An 18,058-nucleotide genomic window follows, 5' to 3' on the forward strand; every position below is an offset into this window, starting at 1 on the left:
AACACTGAAAGACAGTGCCAATCATAATTAGGTCATTCTTCTAAAATCTGAATTTCTTTTTTGTTTTAGTATGGTTGCAAATTATATTTAAACCACTTAAGACATAAAACACTGGAGGTATAGAATAATTATAAGAGGGTTGCAAGGGTTGCTAATTTCCAAGTTTTCCAAACTGCATATCAAGGATGAGAAGATTTGCAATTTTAGCAATGTTTTCATTTTGTAACAGTTGAAAATAAACAAATAACTGTTACAGATGGCAATGTATAGATAACTGCAAAGTATTTATGTTTGTCTTGTAAAAGACAAATATAGGCTCAATACATACCAATAGCAAAAACATGTGGTGGCAACGTTCCAAGCGATCTGCCTTGGTACTTTTTAATAGTATCTGAAGAATATAACTTAGGTATATCAAAATATGGATTCACTGCAATAAGAATATTGGCTACATAGGTCTGTGAAGAAAACAATTAACAGCAAACTGTTAGTTAGTATCCAACCATCTGGTTAACAGCAATTTTCTATTACTATTGAAGACTCTAGCCTAACAATTACATTTACAATTCTCTCCAGCTAATGCAGATACAAGAATGGATATACTTTCAGAGTTCCTCTAATTATCTTCAAAGGACTTCTGTGAAAAAGCACTTCTCAGGAGAATTTCCTAACCACTGAGCTGTGAGAGCATGTCCTGAATTTGACCTTTCTCCCAATCTCCTTTTAAACTATTTCCTATTGTCCGAGTTACTGGATCAAGGATAGGACACCATAACCTCCCCCTAAAAACTGCATAAACTAAGCGCTTGGCTCGCATAACACACTCTCCTCCAGTAAGGAGCATAATTTTTCAATATCTAATGGAAGCAACTCAGCAGGAAGGACTGACAGGATCCTGCCTGGGAACACGCTCAAGCCAGGCAATAAAAGCATTCAGCCGAGAGAAATTAGCTATGGCTGCTTCCACAGTGAGAAATACAGAATGCAAATGTTCTCTAATAGAGAAAGAATTTGAGAAGAATCTCAAATCAAGATTGCTTTTTACCTTTACAAAATATTTTAAAAAAGACTGAAGATAACTGCCTTAAGGTTTTGGAAAAAAAACTTTTATAGCTTGGTTATAACGGTCAGATTACATACAAGGAAGAACAGATGTCTGAATCACAGAAAAAAGCAGATTTGTAGCAAAAGGTCTGAAGAAAAAAAATCAGATAAACCTTTAGCTTGAATAACTTCTTTGGTTTGCTGTTACTGAGCATCTCCTCAGACAACTGAAATTTGGATTCTATTGTGATACATTGATAGAAGGCTGGATCACATACAATGTATGGATTTTCTTAGATGTTTCTATTTTCAGCACTTACTTCACTGAAGGAAAAAACTTCTTCAAGAGCTGCAACTACTACTATTAGTTTTCCTTTTAGTAACAAGGCAAATTACGTTAACCAGCATTAAACAAAAAGCAAAAAAATCTGTTGATTCAAACTGTATCTTAAATTTACAAGGGAAACGTAGTTAAAATATAAATTGAAACCCTTATTTTTCTCCAGAAAATACACCTGCTTAGGACAACATATTAGTAAGTATTTGTTTAAAATTACAAAAGGCTTTATGAACCTAAATACTATCCTACTTCACAACCTGTTCAGTTGTAGAATTTTGCTTCCTTGGGATTTTTAGTTTGTTTTTTAATTACTATTTTTCCAGGACAGCATTCAAATGGCCATTTTTATTTATTTATTTTAAAGCTGGTGCCTGATCTTGAGTCATAAAGAATTTATAGCTATGTAAAGTTAACTGCAACAAACGAAAACACCTATAGCTTCTTTTTATATTTATATAAAAGGGTTTAACTCCAATTAATCTTAGGACAGCACACTAACATAGAAATCGATAATTTTCACAAAGACACTTAGAAAATATGTAGAACTGTTTTGTATTATCACTAGCCAGGAAAAAAAAAAAAAAAAAAAAGAAAGCAAGCTCTTTCTACTATTTCACAGCTGTCACTGTCCGGGCAGATGGCAAGGACAAAATGTAATTTAGTCAGAATTCATTAAGTACAATTAGGCAATTTGATAGCAATATAAAAGATTAAGATGGACATCTGAGCTAGGAGGTGTCAAAGACAGCACCTGTTCGCTTCGTTCAAAAATAATGAAGAAAGAAAACCATCTTTGCTAAGAGCTACTCTAGTGGCAAAGTAAGTTACCAATAGGAACAGACCTCTGGGATATAAGGTTGTGCTATTGTTGCACATGAACAGTCACACAGAGAAAAATCTACTGCTCTGCCTGGTAAAAATTTGCTAACATTAATATGACTAATGTGATTCAGATCTCAAATAAGGTGTAATGTTAAAAAAAAAAGGCCCAAAACTTCCTAATATTCCAATGTTACCATTTCTGTTTATTTTCTGTTATAGGAAAAAACAGAATTGTAAGCAATTGTTTTGTTGATTTTTTGAGAGGACATGAATTAGACTGGTTGTCATGACATGCAATACTTACGTAAATTCTGTCCTTACTGTACCGAACTTTGATATTGTGAAGGAGAGTGGCTTCATTTAAATACATAAGGGAACCTGCAAGTAAAAGACAATCATTTACCACTAAGAGCTCACAACTAGCTTCATATACAGCCAAACAACTAAATTTTAGGATTATAGAAAATTTTACCTCCCCTTTCTTTGGTTATATTTTAATCCTATCTCCAGGGAAATACTATTGAATGGACCTTTAGAATATCTACTGTCTCCTGGTGATTTTTAGATTTTTATATTCACTAATTCACTTGGCAAATACTGTCCTGGAGGCAGCAGCAAGCATCACAGCAACACCAGGCACCAACAGAACCTTCTGTCTTTCAATTCTGAATTTTGTTGCCATCAGGCCTCCTCAAAGAAACTGTTGGGGGCAAGAGGAAAATGTTAACACAACAAAACCTAGGTTGTTTTGTTTTGGTTTTTTTCTCTTTAGCTCATTTAATAAAAAAATAACCGAATGAACTCTGCTGAAATGTTGCAAGGTGGTGGCTCAAGGCAGTGAGTAGGCACCCACAGAAAGCTCCAGACTGCACAGGTTCACATTCTGGCAAAGCTGGTCCTTGTTTTCAGTTATAAAGCACTGGAAACTGTTAACAGCCTTAATTACAGAGGCCACCAGTTCCCCTTATAACAACATTAAAAACATTATTCCTAAACCAACTGAGGGGACTACTCATTACACAAACCCCATTTTCAAATATGCTCAGTCCTCTTCTTCTCACCACTTAAAATTCAAGGGCACAACACTACTTTGCCTCGTTATAACTGACCGATTACCATACTGGTTATCCTTACAGTAGTAGCACCACTTTAAAAGGTGTCTGCTGCTGATGGAGTGCCTGCACTAGTATCTGCAACACTGCACCTCACATGAGGGCCATATACAAACCTCCCATCTGTAATGACCAAAGTTGTTTCTCAAGTCGGACCAAGTTGAACCGATGCCCCTTCTTGAGGGCTTCAGCAAAGAAAAATTCATTCCAACTTATTTACACAAACGTGGAAGAAAGGCTGCAAGTTCTTATGGCCTGAAGTCAACTTCTCCAGCCACCTTCCCCTGCAAGGACACCTGTAGCTCAGTGAACAGCTCTTAACATCTCCTTCAATGCTGCTCCTGCTGAACCAAGAGATACTGGCAAAGGATAATGAAAGCTTCACAAGAGTATTTGGGTTTTCATTTTTCATCTCATACCATTCCTTCTGCAGTGGAGCGAGGAGTGGCTCTGCCTCCTACTGCCTACCCCAGACTGGCCTGAAGCAAAGGCAGGTTCAGCAGCCACTTGCAGCCCCCCTCTGGCTTGCATAGCTCCACTGAATAACAGCCATTCCTTCCCTTAAATGACTGAACAGAGCTTTGCTTCATGCAGCTGGAGTCATCCACACTTCTCACAGGACCTCGCAGCTTCTGGGTTGTTTAGAAGAAACCACCTTCCTCTGCAAAATCCCTTGCAGGTACACGGCTGCATTGGCGCAGGCACGCAAGGCACGCTTTAGCCCTTTGGATCAAAACAGCCTTGAAAGCAGGCCTGTGCAGGATATCTGCACAAAGCAGGAGGCCTGGCCTGATCATCACGGCCACCCCAGCAGACCTACATCACCGACTAACCATGTGGTCACCAGGCACCGGCACTGTGGGACTTTTCCTCCTACCCTCCCTGGCTGTGCTCAGTCCACCGGGCTGAGAAAATGGTGCCAGGACCACAAACTGCAGTTCTGCCTCAAAAGACCTTTTTCAAGCAAGTCATCCCAAGAGAGAGACATTAAAAGCAAATGGGCCAGAAACACAAACTCATTCTTGCTCCAATGAAAGTTAAAGCCTCCTTCTCCCCTTGTGTATGCCTTGGGGGAGGGCAGGGTGTTAACTTCTGAAGGTTGTTAATTTTTTCTGTCATTTTGATTCTCAATACTGAGAATCTGCTACATAGTATTTGTCTACATACACTTAAATGATCCTCTCCCTTGACTGTATCTTCATAAGAACCTCTCGGGTTCTGTAGTAAGTTTTAAAACAGCCATCAGTTAAGCATCCTAATAAAAACTTGATAATTACCTAAACAACAAAGGAACGCAGATTTCAGTGCACCCCCAGTACTCTTCGCAAAAGGATTCCACCCTTGTTCGTGCAGTTATACCTGCAGAATTGGTGCATAATGGGAGCTTGCTCCCTGAGGGAATGGCACCGCCTTCACTCAAGATGTGCAAACTAAGGCTTGTGTCAGAAGCTTCAAAATGCACCTTCTTTAGAATAAATCCTTTAAAAAAGGCATCCATATCCAGAGGCAACAGAAGTCACCAGAGAGAGAATTCTGAATATTCATATGGCTCATGCCTTAATACAGCCAGTGTATGTATGTGCATTTAATAGTCCATGTATGTACTTACACACACAAAGTTCACATAAGTGAAGTCAGGAACTAGAAGTTGGGAAATATCAATGTCAAATTTACTCACACTGGCTCTACTGTGCACACAATGAAGCAGGACTTGTATGGAAAATAATTTTATCATGTAATTGCAATGCTGTGCACCTGCGGAACTATTTTTTTAAGATTTAATTTTTTTTTTCAGATCTGATACCCTGCCCCCTTCATTTTTTAAAACTTTTTTCACTGCAGAAATAAAAACAAAATCTTTTTCTTGGCCATAAAAAATTAAATTCCACATATGGTGGAACCCCCCCAAAACTGAGTGGGATTGGAGAGAAGCAGGGGTGTGAATCATAATAAAAATTAAAAAAAAAAAAAAAAAAAAAAAAGAAGAATAAAAGTAAATGCTTTGTCACTGTACTGTTTGCCATATTTACTAAAAATGCACATTTGAGCAAGGGCTGGATGGCTGGATTCTCAAAAAGATGTCTCTTGCAGCCAGTGCATTTGGGATATGGAAGACTAAGGGTGAAAAAAAGCTGTACTTCAGCAAATTACTCCCTAGAAGGCAGTTAATCACTAAGCTTAGGTTGGAAGGGTAAGTGTATTATTAACTAGTTTTTCAGGATTTTTCAGAGCAGTATTATAAAGAGAGGCTGAAAGCACTCAATATTTTATAAAGTTCCTTCTTAAACATCAAAGTTGCTCAGCACAACTGCTCTCTGACAGAGAAGAAAAAATTAACTTGGCTTTCACACATCCTGGAGATAAACCTCAACTAGAGAATAAAAAGTGAGAATGTAAGTCTCAAAATAATGTTTGACAAGATTACTGGAGAATGCATTTTTCAGTTTTATATTTCACTCACTAAGACAATGACAACATTTTCTCTGATTGGAAGACTCTTTTAACTTGATTGAATAGTACGTTGCTGGAATCTCAAATTATTTCCATAATCTCATTCAAAATTTCAATTCCTTGACTAGGGCACTGAGATATGAGGACATCTCAATAAAATCTCTGTGACAAATGCACAGATTAAATTAAATCATTATGTGCAGAGAATACAGGTACCAGCTTTGAAAAGTTTGAACTCATGTAATGTTTGCAAAAATATAAGCAACTGGAAACAAAGTTACCAGCTTGGTTCCACCTATAATGACACTGCAGCATCTAAATCAGATCATAAGCTTCAGGTCTCATCTTCTTGTTCCTTATGGAGCAGCTGTACCAGCTGTATTTCCTGTCACGGGATATAAATACTAACCCTTATTCCAAAACAGGAATTGCAGTTAAATCACCTAAACAACTTTCGAAGTCCTAGCCTCTATTTTAAACGAAGAACAATAGAAGATACTTTTGCCTACTATTTACAAAGTTCTCAGCATTCACCAACCAGTGAAGACCATAGGAAACGTTTAAAAGAATTGCCTTCATCAGGTTTTCAGGACAGGGAGTCTCTGTGATTTTCTCACACAGGGCAACAGCAGCAAAATCAATATTTGTCTAACAGTTCCCTGAAAGCTGAGGCTTGGGCTTACTCACCTTTCTTGGTAGTCTTCCCTCTCTCCCCAGATTTGAATACTGTATTTGTTTCCACAGATCTAACTATAAAATGTTTAACAAAATAAAAGCCCTGCAGATCAATGCTGAAGTTCATTACACAAGTTCACCTCAAACCTCCTCCAGCAGCACTCCTGTATCTGACTCACTATAACCTATTTCCTTTTCCAGTGGCCCCAATGGGTCCAGATTCCTGACTCCAGTTTTGAGAAGGTTGTCTTAAGATTTATTTTCAATTACCTGTACTTCCACAGGAATGCTGTCTGAGAAATGGGTTACATGCAGGAAAATGCAGTCAAATACTGCTGATAAAGCAACTAATTATTTTGCTGCACTATAAAAGATATAGGTAATCACCATAATGCTGAGTGCAGTTGAACCTGATGCAGTTAGGTGACATCTGATATACATATATATATATATATATATATATATATGAACTCAAGTAACAGTTGTATGTGAGAATAATGTAACTAAGACTTCCTCTAAAGCGTTCAACTGAAGAGTAAAAAACACAATAAATGATGTTTAAAGTGGCCTACTTTAAGAAGTTTAAAGGACTAGTAGAGGTCATACATAAATTCAAGCAAATAAGCCAAACAAAGACTACACGGAAGAAAGAGGAAGCTTGTAAGGAAACAATATTCTCTTCTATACAGATATGTTTTTCAAGAGTATAATTTAGTTTTAAATTCATAACTTACAATTATCTTCTACATCCTTTTTGCTGTCCTCTTCTGCGGGAAACACTTGATTGATAGCAGCCTGGAAAGTCTGTTAGATTAAAAATATTAACATTGTCAGAATTCCATAAAAATAGAAATATAGTTCAAAGATGTCTGATGCAATGATACAAGTGAGTGCACTGCAATGGTGCATTGTTTAAAATAAAGTTGCCAGCTTTATACTTCAGCATTGGAAATTTTACTGAGTCACGAGATGCAGCTAGGAGCTGCTGCATTTACATTACTACACTACAATATAAAAATACACTGTAATATATATTTTTATTGTAATAATATTGATGCTCATTTCCAAAATTGCATGTAATATTTTAATGTTGCATAATTTAAAAAATAAGGATAATAAAGTACTGCAAAGAGAACAGTATTGTAAAGGACACACAGCTTCCTCAGTTTTGCAAAGAAGCACAAAGAATAAAAATCAAATTATTAGTTCAGCTGAAGGACTGTGCTATCATTATCATATGCTGTTTTAAAACATTCCTACTTAAAACATAAATGTTCAATACATAATGTCCTCTGTATCCCCAAATACTGTAGCTCTGGTTGTTGCTTGTTGGGTTTTTTTCTTCAATAAGTCAATACTGAAGTAAAACAAGACCTTCCTTCAACCCCTGTATTGCAGTTATACAAAACATCCATTTATCAAGTGTTCATGTTCAACTGGAAAAATTAATAACAAAAGCAACTTTGTTTCTTCTTTATTCTCCAGAAATCATAATTTATATTGTTGTAAAAAGGAAGGAAAAACATCCTAGCATACACGCATTACAGCTTCTGCACAAAAATACCTATTGTAAGAGGTAGTGTTTTAATTATACTTTTTTGTTTACCGTAGTTATAGCTTGCTTGAGCTACCTATGAATGAACAAAAATTCTGTTGCACCAATTAAAAACGGTAGCTGCCACGCTGCTGCAAGCACCGTCTTGTTTTTCCCCATGGAAAAGGAGACAAGAAGTCTAGTCTAATATTTGAAAAGGCAACCAACTGGATCTAAAAGAATGAGCTTAATAAACAAACATGTTTGCTCGTTTAACATTGTATTCAGCAAGACAGTCCCAGGAGAAAAACCTCACAAGAAGTTTAGGAGAAATACAGCAACTTGCTTCATCTTTGCTTCAGTACAAAAGACACAATATGTGAGCTCTTATAGCTTGCACCATCCAGAACAACCACAAATTCCAACTCCCTTTAAAGTGGGAAGGGTTAAAAATGTCTCAGAGCAGAACTAATTACTGCCGGTCAGAAAACGTAAGTGGATGATATCTCTTCCCTACAAAGTTCACATAAAGTATGCAACTTGTAGTCATAAGAAATTATATTTTGTCATCCCTTTGTCTAATAAAGAAAAATATGCACAAGAAGCTTTCCTGAGGGAAACAGAGCTGCTTGATGATGCTGGAACATCTGAATGTCCACCAAACCAACTTCCTCCAAAATATCCTTTATTGGAGCTTGGTGGAGCCATGGAGGACCTGGATGTCTTTAGCTACCTCAAAAAGTTACCAGCTGCTATTTAGAGTTTTAGCGGGCCAGAGATTCCCCTCCCTTTCCTCTCACTCACAATACTGACGTTAGAACATACTATCATAATAATTTTCTGTGCAAGTTTCTCAATGATAAAGGTGTACCTTGTTGGGTAAAGGTGTATTTGAACACAACAGTTTCCCACATAATAAGTTCCCTGTACCTGAAACACTGGAAAAGTTTAAAAAGAGTATGACTGGCTTCACAAAAATCAAGCTTCACTTCTTGTTCTTGTCTGCTGATGTTTAACTCAAGTTTAACCACTAACAAAGCCAGATTTTTTTTTCACAAAAGAGAATCAACACAATATGCAGCTATTCCATAAGACTCTTCTATGATACTTGAACATTTCATGGATCTAAAGCCAACCATACCAGATCTATCCCAGAAGAGGAGAAAAACCAATGAGAATTCACGCTTTATTATGTGCTCCTTTTTTACACTCAATGTCAACTGCAAATTAATTTATAGAATATTTCAGAAGCAATAAAAAATAAGCAATAGGAAGAAGACTCATCTGAAAGCTGCTATTTTTCTGTTTCAACCTGTCAACAAAGAATTTCACTCCTGTTTGTCACAGCTGGACTACTGCTTTATGTAAGGTGATTACTTGTTATGTAGTTAAGTACACTAGCTAGATGTGCAGAGCTCTAAGTATCACCAGTTACTACTAAAATCTAACATATTAAATAGGAAAATGGGCAAGGTATGCCAGGTTCTATTAATAAAAAATTATCCAAATATATTCTTTACCATGTTGTCTCTTTTTTTTTTTTTTTTTTTTTTTTTTTTTTTTTTTTTTTAACATTTATGGTAAGGAGAAAACACTTCAGCCATTTCGTGGAAGACTTTTGCATTAAGGCATAGCTTAGAATAAACTTATTCTAAGAAAATGGAGAGGGTATTAATCTTATTAGATGCTAAACTGAGCTCAGGAGGCAAAACCAAGGGTGTAGGAGGATTTTTTAAGTTTTTTTCCCTTGTTGTAATGAAGCAGCCCTTGAAATCCAATGGCAATCTTAACTATTCTCCCAGAAACCAGATGAGTGAAAAAAGATATCTTTCCATTCAAGCAAGATCTTCTTTCTACCATGTAATCCAATACACGTAACCATGCCTCCCTTTATCCGTTCCAGATACAGACAGGAGACATCCTTATTCTCAGCTGCATTTCACAAACCAACCTAAAGCAGCACAAATTGTGCGTAAGGCAGACAAGAACATGTCTCATTCAAACAAGCAAGCTGCGCTCACTGCTAAAAAAAAAAAAAGAAACCCTTAGTTTGAAACACTGAACTTTGGACATTCTGATCCTTACTTTCAAAGTACATTTATTCGTTTATACTCAGCCTGGAAAAATACCTTTTTGGTTATTCACAGCATACCAGAGCAGGTGCCCCGCAAAGCCCTCCATGACCCTTCAGAACTGGCGCAGAGCCACGAGGAGCCTCTCAGTTGACCTCAGGAGGGGTGTCAGCGGGTGCCTGCAGTACCCCTACCCTCCCAAAAACTGACAGCAAACCACCACTGCCTGATGCTCGAGGAGACACCAGCTTCTGCTCCTCAGTGCCACAAATATCCCAGGGTGGCATCTCATGGTGCAAGTCCCTGTGATGCATCGCTCCCTAATCACTTTACTTGGATTTTCTGTCTCCAAGAAAAGAGTAAATTCCCGGTTTGGCAATTTTCCTGTCATCTGCCTTCTCCCTGTCACATCACCCAGCAACACAACAAAGAAAGATATAATGCAGCAGGGCCTGACGTTAGGATTCCCAATGCATGCAAAAAAGTAGATGAAATGTAAAAGAAATAGAAGAAACGTAAAAGCAATGCTAGTTGAGTTCAACAACCGGCTGCCTTTCTACCTGCCTCCTTCCTTGTACACCAGCGTGTGACTAGTGGTGGGACACAGGCCAGGGCTCCTGGCCCCATCCCCTGCTTCGGTTTGGAGTCCATCCTCAGGGCAGTGCTCCAGCCCTCGGTGGGACCACGCTCATTAGCAAACCACTCTCCAGTTTCTCTGCTTTCTTTCCAGTCATGGCACTTATCAGCCTTGCAAGCCCACCCTTGTGGGGTGCTCCCCACCCTTGTGGGGAGCAGCTCCCATCATGTCACACACGCGTCCTCTGTTCTGATAACGTGCTCCTGCAGCTTGGATTACTCTTCTTTGTAGGGTGCAGGTTGGGTGACTCAGATCCCCACCTGCCCTTAGACATCCAGCCTCAGCACCGAAATGTAAATGCTCTTGTTAACTATACATGGGCTGCAGCACCCAAACCTGCTGTTGCTGGGTTCTAAGTTAATCAGTGTGCTGCCCAACTACCTTCACCCAGTCTGGACTGGGTGACTTGGTTTCATAAGGCAAAACAATTTACAGCCACGCTGGCCTTAGGGTCTCATCCTCCTGTCACCGCTTGCTGCCATCCTGAAAACTTTCCACTTCTTCATTTTTGAGGTGGATCCATTCTCTGACCTCGTTTGCTGTGTCACGCACAGCTCGGCGGGCAGAGCTGAGCGGGTGCCAACACCAGAGCTGGCTATGGGTGAGGAAGGGAGGGCAGATATTAAGGCATCATGAAACTGCTGCCTTGCAACATTTATTGGAGTTATTATATATTTTAATTAACCATTAAGCAGTATAAGAGGCTACAATCAAACATATGCATACACATTTCCTTTTCAGCCTGTGATCGCTGGTGAGCTACCAGTGCCTACAGAGAATACCTATGACATGTTAATGACCCAGATTAAAAAATAAAAATAAGTTACACTGCCCAGATATGTTTACAAGATCAGGTAACTCCTCTCCTCCCTGCAATTATCATGGGTGACTCTGGAGCTGCTGGATCACTCCTTCTTATGGAGGAGCACTTCTGAACCATAATTTTAAGTAAACAAAGTTGATAATAACGGGTATTGACGCTGACTACTTCAAATTAATTGTCTAAGTGCACAAGAACAGTCACCTTAAAAAGACAAAAAGCAACAAGAAACATTTCACCATAAAGAGAAATCAATGACACCTAGAAAAGAGTCAGAAGGTAATCAAGAAAATGTTTTACTCCACCTCTATTTATATAAGTTTGATAATTAGAAATATAGGACCATAATCTCTACAGTAAACTGTGAAGTGTTTGTTCCCTTAGATGAATGGACATTAGGCCCTTACCTGACCTTCTTAATTCTAGAAAACAGCCAACAGCAGAACAGTGAACTTTCTAGACAAAAGAGATTGTTTGTTATGAACCATGAAGAAAAATACTTGTATTTTAGGATTTTTATTTTGTTTCACAAATATATGTATGTGGTCCCTGAAAGGAGTATATGTTAGAAATAGTGACTCAGGAATCTCCTTATTGCTTGTTTCTGTTTCAATGTACAGACTTGCTCTTTACCACATCAGAACCATTTGGGAATAAAAACTTAAATAGGTGTGGGGGTCAAAATCTTTTAAGTCAGTTAAAGACTACTTAGTCATAGTTTTGGAATATTTAATATTCTTGTCTGAATAATTTTTTCTTCCCCAAACTGAAGAACACATACTACTACTGCTAAACCTACAGACTTTCTCACACACAAAAATCAGATGTTACAGTTGCTTTATCTTTCTAAAGAAACCAAAATCAGCTTCCCCTCCAAGATGTAATAACCTGATGAAATTTAACAAGGGAAAGTGTAGAGTCCTGCATCTGGGCAGGAACAACCCCAGGTTCCAGTATAGGTTGGGAAATTACATATTAGAGAGCAGTGTAGGGGAAAGGGACCTGGGGGTCCTGGTGGACAGCAGGATGATCATGAGCCAGCACTGTGCCCTTGTGGCCAGGAAGGCCAATGGCATCCTGGGGTGTATTAGAAGGGGGGTGGTTAGTAGATCGAGAGAGGTTCTCCTTCCCCTCTACTCTGCCCTGGTGAGACCACATCTGGAATATTGTGTCCAGTTCTGGGCCCCTCAGTTCAAGAAGGACAGGGAACTGCTGGAGAGAGTCCGGCGTAGGGCAACAAAGATGATTAAGGGAGTGGAGCACCTCCCTTATGAAGAAAGGCTGAGGGAGCTGGGTCTCTTTAGTTTGGAGAAGAGGAGACTAAGGGGGGACCTTATTAATGTTTATAAATATATAAAGGGTGAGTGCCACGAGGATGGAGCCAGGCTCTTCTCGGTGGCAAACAATGATAGGACAAGGGGTAATGGGATCAAGCTGGAACACAAGAGGTTCCACTTAAATTTGAGAAAAAAAGTTCTTCTCAGTGAGGGTGACAGAGCACTGGAACAGGCTGCCCAGGGAGGTTGTGGAGTCTCCTTCTCTGGAGACATTCAAAACCCACCTGGACATGTTCCTGTGCAACCTCACCTAGGCGTTCCTGCTCCAGCAGGGGGATTGGACTAGATGATCTTTTGAGGTCCCTTCCAATCCCAAACATACTGTGATACTGTGATGTAGCCTATAAACATTCCCCCCCCAAAAGGAAGTACTGCTGCATAGCCTTTTGACCTGTGACAAGGAATTCTCTATTATTGTTCATGTAAAAGAAGACACTACAAAAAAAATTTTGTCTTTTCCATACCTGAAGATACAGAAAGGACAAAATTGTTAGAAGGGACACATTTCACAAATACCAATTGGCAACTTTTAAAACAGTGTCTGCTTTTATTCCAGCTAGTAAAAACCAGGATGCTGATCATCTGAATTAGGATAACTGATAGATACAAGGTACTTCATGTAAAAGCTGACATTTAATTACAACATACTGAATCTGAAAGATGTCATGACAAATAAAGCACTTCAAACACACTAATTAGGATAAATTAGGACTTCATTTTGAAAGTTACATTTATTTTGTCTTTGATTTGATGTAAAAATTCCATAGGACCTTTATTTGACATCATGTCACTTCTCAAGGTACTTGAGGTGAGAGAATTAATCTCTAAATCTTCATGCCTAATGTAAGCCAGTGCCTAATGTAAGCCAGTCTAGGACATCCGTGTAGGACACTCCCTCTATGCATTTAGGGGAAAACAGAGAAGCTAATCGCAACAGTAGACTCTTAACCAGCCTGTTATTTAGAAAAATATACGGTACTGAATCAAATGGCTGTGGAGATTCAATCCTGTCTTTCAGAAGCAACTACACACATGGAGATAACTGACAGAGAGCGACACTTCTTATCAGTGGGATATTTCACTTGCAATGCAAGCTAAAGTTAAAGAAAAATCCTTAGCCAGAGAAAACTGATTTCCCACTCCTTCAGATTGTGTGCAATGGTAGATATTGGCAAAGATTTGGCCTACAGGTAAAACAGTTTTTGTAAGGTTCTTCTCCATTCCTTTGCTTCTGAGACACTTACCTTGCCTTTCTGATTCAAAGGTTCAATAGTTAAGTTGTCAGTTCCAATGTCCACAATCATCCCCATCTGAAACCCATCAGTTGGGTGTGGAGCCCAAACGGGCTTCCCGTCCTCCATTGTGGGATCTATCCACTATTTCCTGTAACAAAAATAAGATAAAAGTTAAACAAAAAGAAACCTGTATACAATTTTAGTAAGCTATTAGGATTCACTATACAAACTTCAGTTTATGTTTATTCCTGTTATTCTGTGTGGAAGAAGCCAGCCTGTCAGAACAAGATTCTTCCAGCCTTTTTCCAGCCTGTGACACTTGGCTTACAGATGACCCCACAGACCTGGCTATGGAGAAGATTCAAGAACAGATCAGTTTTGGGGTGGGTCCACAGACTAATCTCTGCAGCTCCTTCCCCAGTTTCCCTAACTTGTGAATCAAAAAGGCGGTCTGTCTCACAATCAAAAAAGAAGTACAAGACATTCAAAGCTAAGATTATACCAGGAGTGTGTATATACATACATATGCATGTATATACATGTAAACACATACATATACATGCACACAGCGGGTCATATGACTAATATATACTTGTCTGTACCTGATTTGGTGTGTAAATACTCGAATTTCTGTAACAGGCACATGTCAAGGCATGTGAGCAGAAACACGGTCTCTTGTCATTTCAGACAAAGAATGTGCCCACTCTTTTCATGTGGCTGGGCATATGGCTCTTAAATAACCCACTAATACATTCAGTCACGATTGATTTATCGTATTACAAGGTTTTGAGGACTGACCTCTGATGCTGTGACATTACAATTCTGCCTCTTAAGGAACACCAACCTTACCTTCTATAAAAATATGATGTGAAAATCATTTTAGAGGAATCTACAGTCTACAAGTGAAATAGATGCAAAGGCCAAGACATTCAAACTTTATACTCCCCAAGTTATGCAGCTAAATAAGCTCCCAATTAAAAGAAGTATCTGATTGTGTGCAACGCTCATTGAACTAACCAGGAAAGTTGCCAGGATTGGCACAGTCTGAATGGCTAACAGTGCCATTTGAAATATGCTGAATTAGTTCTCTTTTTTTTTTTTAATACTTTATAGACCTTACCCTAATAAGAACAGGGACCCCATATGGTTTGAAAGCCTCACTTCTCCTGGCCATTGCTTACTCCCCTCCAAAACTCATCCACATACTAAACTGACATTTTAGTAATTCCAAAATTTGTAAAAAACATCTCATATCACCAAGATGTAACTTGCCTCTCTCAGTATGAATAAAATGAGCTTGCCAAGCAGCAAAGAAAACACTGCCGGCAAACTCCAAGAGTCTGTAAGGTAGGAAACGTCCCACATTTTTCTTTTCCCGCATCTGAAGGAAAAAGGAGCTCCAGAATTTCTCACACCCAGACCTGCTATAAGCAGCAGCAAGGAAAAAGAATCATGGGCCCACCAGAAAGCTGTACAGCCACGAGCTGAAACGGGGACTCTCGTCCCACAGAGGATCTGCCAGGACATGCTGCACATGACCTGCTTTTTACTGTCTCCAAGGGCTTTAGAAAGGTTTGAAGGGAAGGAAAAAGCTTGCTGTGACTGCTTTGAGAGTGCTGTTGGTCTTAACATCCTGCATGTGAAGGAATAAGACAATTTGCTGTTAACTTTAATGTGAAATCATAGAAGATAAAAAAGTAATTTAAAGCAAAGACTTAAAATGTAAAGTTAAATATTTTTTAAATGAAGTGATGTTCTGAGGAGATGAAAATAACAGATATAGAGTTCTTAATCTAGTGTTGATATCTGGTTTTGTTTTTAAATTTACTCAATCAGATTTTTTTCTCCCTGGATGCAGTTCAGGATGCAAGAAACTCACGAAAACTTTTAACAAATGTTTCTAGTGCATTCTACTCATGTAATTCATGTTATTTAAGATGTTATATTTAATACAGGAAAACATGCAATTTACTTTTCTCTCATGAACGAAGCATATTAACTTCTTTTAACTGCTCATAGAAAGTTTACATTCTGAAACCTCTAGTGTCACATTCACTCCTATTTCCTTCAAACCTTTTGCCACATCCCATGAACTCTACAGAACGCCTTCATTCTCCCCCATGTGTTGCCAGCATTGTACAATAAATCCTTTTAAAACAACATCTGTATTCACTCACAATTCTTTACTTTAGGATACTGTAAGTCAGATCTAGTATACATCAGTTTTATGGATTTTTGTTGTTGTTGTTGTTGGTTTTTTTTAAGCTAGAACTAACCTCTGAGTACAAGTGTCCTTGTGGGCACAGTTGCTAAACAGCTGAGTTTATTTCTGGATATAACCAGGCCTTCATTTCTTCACAAGCCTATTATTTGCTTTTGAAATGCTAGTTCAAATTAGTACTTAAGTGATAAGTCACACAACCACTAAAACACAGCTCTCTTTTACATCCCAAGTAGCATGGCGAGGGCTCCAACTAACCATGTCACACAAGAAACAAACCCTGAAATTACTGCCAAAATTTCTGCCAAAAGGTAGAATCTGACCAACCCAATTAGCGTCCAGAGGCTTCTGTTTTGCTTACTGACATGGACTTTTGCATTCTTAGGTTTGCATTCTTAAGCCTACTTCATGATTTATTAATAAATTACAATAGGGGAGCGTCATGAGCTACAAAAATGCTCTTGAAGGAGAGCAGTGATTGAATTCAGCCACCACCAGGAAATGCATGTTTAAGAAAAATACCTGAGGCTTTGCAAGCATCTAAGAAGCCATTGGGTGAAAGCATCTAAATACAAGTGTAGTAGCTACTCACAGGACAATTACTTTTAATAAATACAGTCTTCTGAGAAGCAACACAAAACCAGTTGTAACATTTTGGTTTTGGCACCACTCCATCTGTCAGCTGGATCCTGACAAGCAGCACATTAAAACTGGCTACCAAAACCTATCAGGTCATACCTGCTCTATTATTTACCTCTTCAGCTGGAGTATATGCCATTGCCCTTGAGACAGATGCATGAATCTATTTCTGAACCAGCTCTTGAATAAGTGGTTTCCAGCCTAGCATTTTAAGGTAAATAAAAAAACCCTGAAAGTTCAGCTACCTAATATAAATCCTTTAGAAAAAGAAAACAATATTTTTTCAAAACATGAAACTATGTTTTACTGATGAAAACATACATATCACAGAATACAAACTAAGAAAAACATAGATTTGGATGGAGAACCTACAGATCATATTTTCCCTATTAAAAAAACAGCCCTAGTCTGGTTATTCAGTAATATTATTCAGTAATAGCTATCAGTGGGAACAGGTTTTTTTTTTTCCCATGTGCATCCATCCAAATCAAATCTACATGCAGCCAACCTCACTATACTGCTGAAAAAGCACACCATTTCTGAAAACTATGAAAGCAGAAAGACACATATCCAGGCTAAAAGCACTAAGGCAACAAATTTGAGAGCCACAGCACCAAACACAAGGAGTCACCTGAATGGTGCTTTCAAAGGTTGTATGTATGTCCTAAATATATATTAAAGTAGTTGATTGCAAATTGCTAAGTCATTTTGGTCTCCACAATTAAGACATCTTCTAACACAAAGGAGAGAACTCACCAAGGTTACACTTGTAACAGGAAAGCCAGACACCTTTTTTCTACAGTCAATAGAAAAAGAGACCAGGAACCCCGTACTGGAGTTGGTTTCTCCTGTCGGTCAGGAGAGGGACAGGAATAAAACAAGCCTTCGTCTGAAGCTGGTAAACTTAATACCTATTCCTTCAAATGTCAAATTTTATATTTTTATAATTGGCAAGCGGTGAAAGACCTTGCCTTTATTATCAGTAACAGTATTCAACACATCCAGCACTGGCTAAACACCAGTAGCCAGCAGTTTGAACAGCTTGCCAGACAAAACTATACTGCATTCCCCAGACTACAATAGCAAGAAAAACACCTGCTAGATCTTCTTTAATTTTTT

At 38.5% G+C, this 18,058-nt stretch overlaps 1 protein-coding gene across 3 annotated transcripts in view; it reads right to left on the reverse strand.

Moving 5' to 3' along the window:
- Nucleotides 1-18,058, reverse strand: part of MYO6 (myosin VI) — a 119,173-nt gene that overhangs the window by 72,996 nt on the left and 28,119 nt on the right. For 2 of the 3 annotated variants that reach the window (XM_082047896.1, XM_082047895.1), the window contains exons 2-5: nt 14,089-14,227; nt 7,179-7,248; nt 2,511-2,584; nt 329-458 (exon numbers count right to left, since the gene is read on the reverse strand). In XM_082047896.1, the coding sequence (XP_081904022.1) occupies nt 329-458; nt 2,511-2,584; nt 7,179-7,248; nt 14,089-14,205 (391 nt within the window). In that variant the 5' untranslated portion in view covers nt 14,206-14,227. Of the gene's footprint in view, nt 1-328; nt 459-2,510; nt 2,585-6,050; nt 6,100-7,178; nt 7,249-14,088; nt 14,228-18,058 lie in introns of those variants that run through there. The other variant, XM_082047897.1, reaches the window with a different exon arrangement.

The sequence above is a fragment of the Streptopelia decaocto genome (assembly GCF_964273445.1).
Source record: "Streptopelia decaocto genome assembly, chromosome: 3".
NCBI classification, from domain to species: Eukaryota; Metazoa; Chordata; class Aves; order Columbiformes; family Columbidae; genus Streptopelia; species Streptopelia decaocto.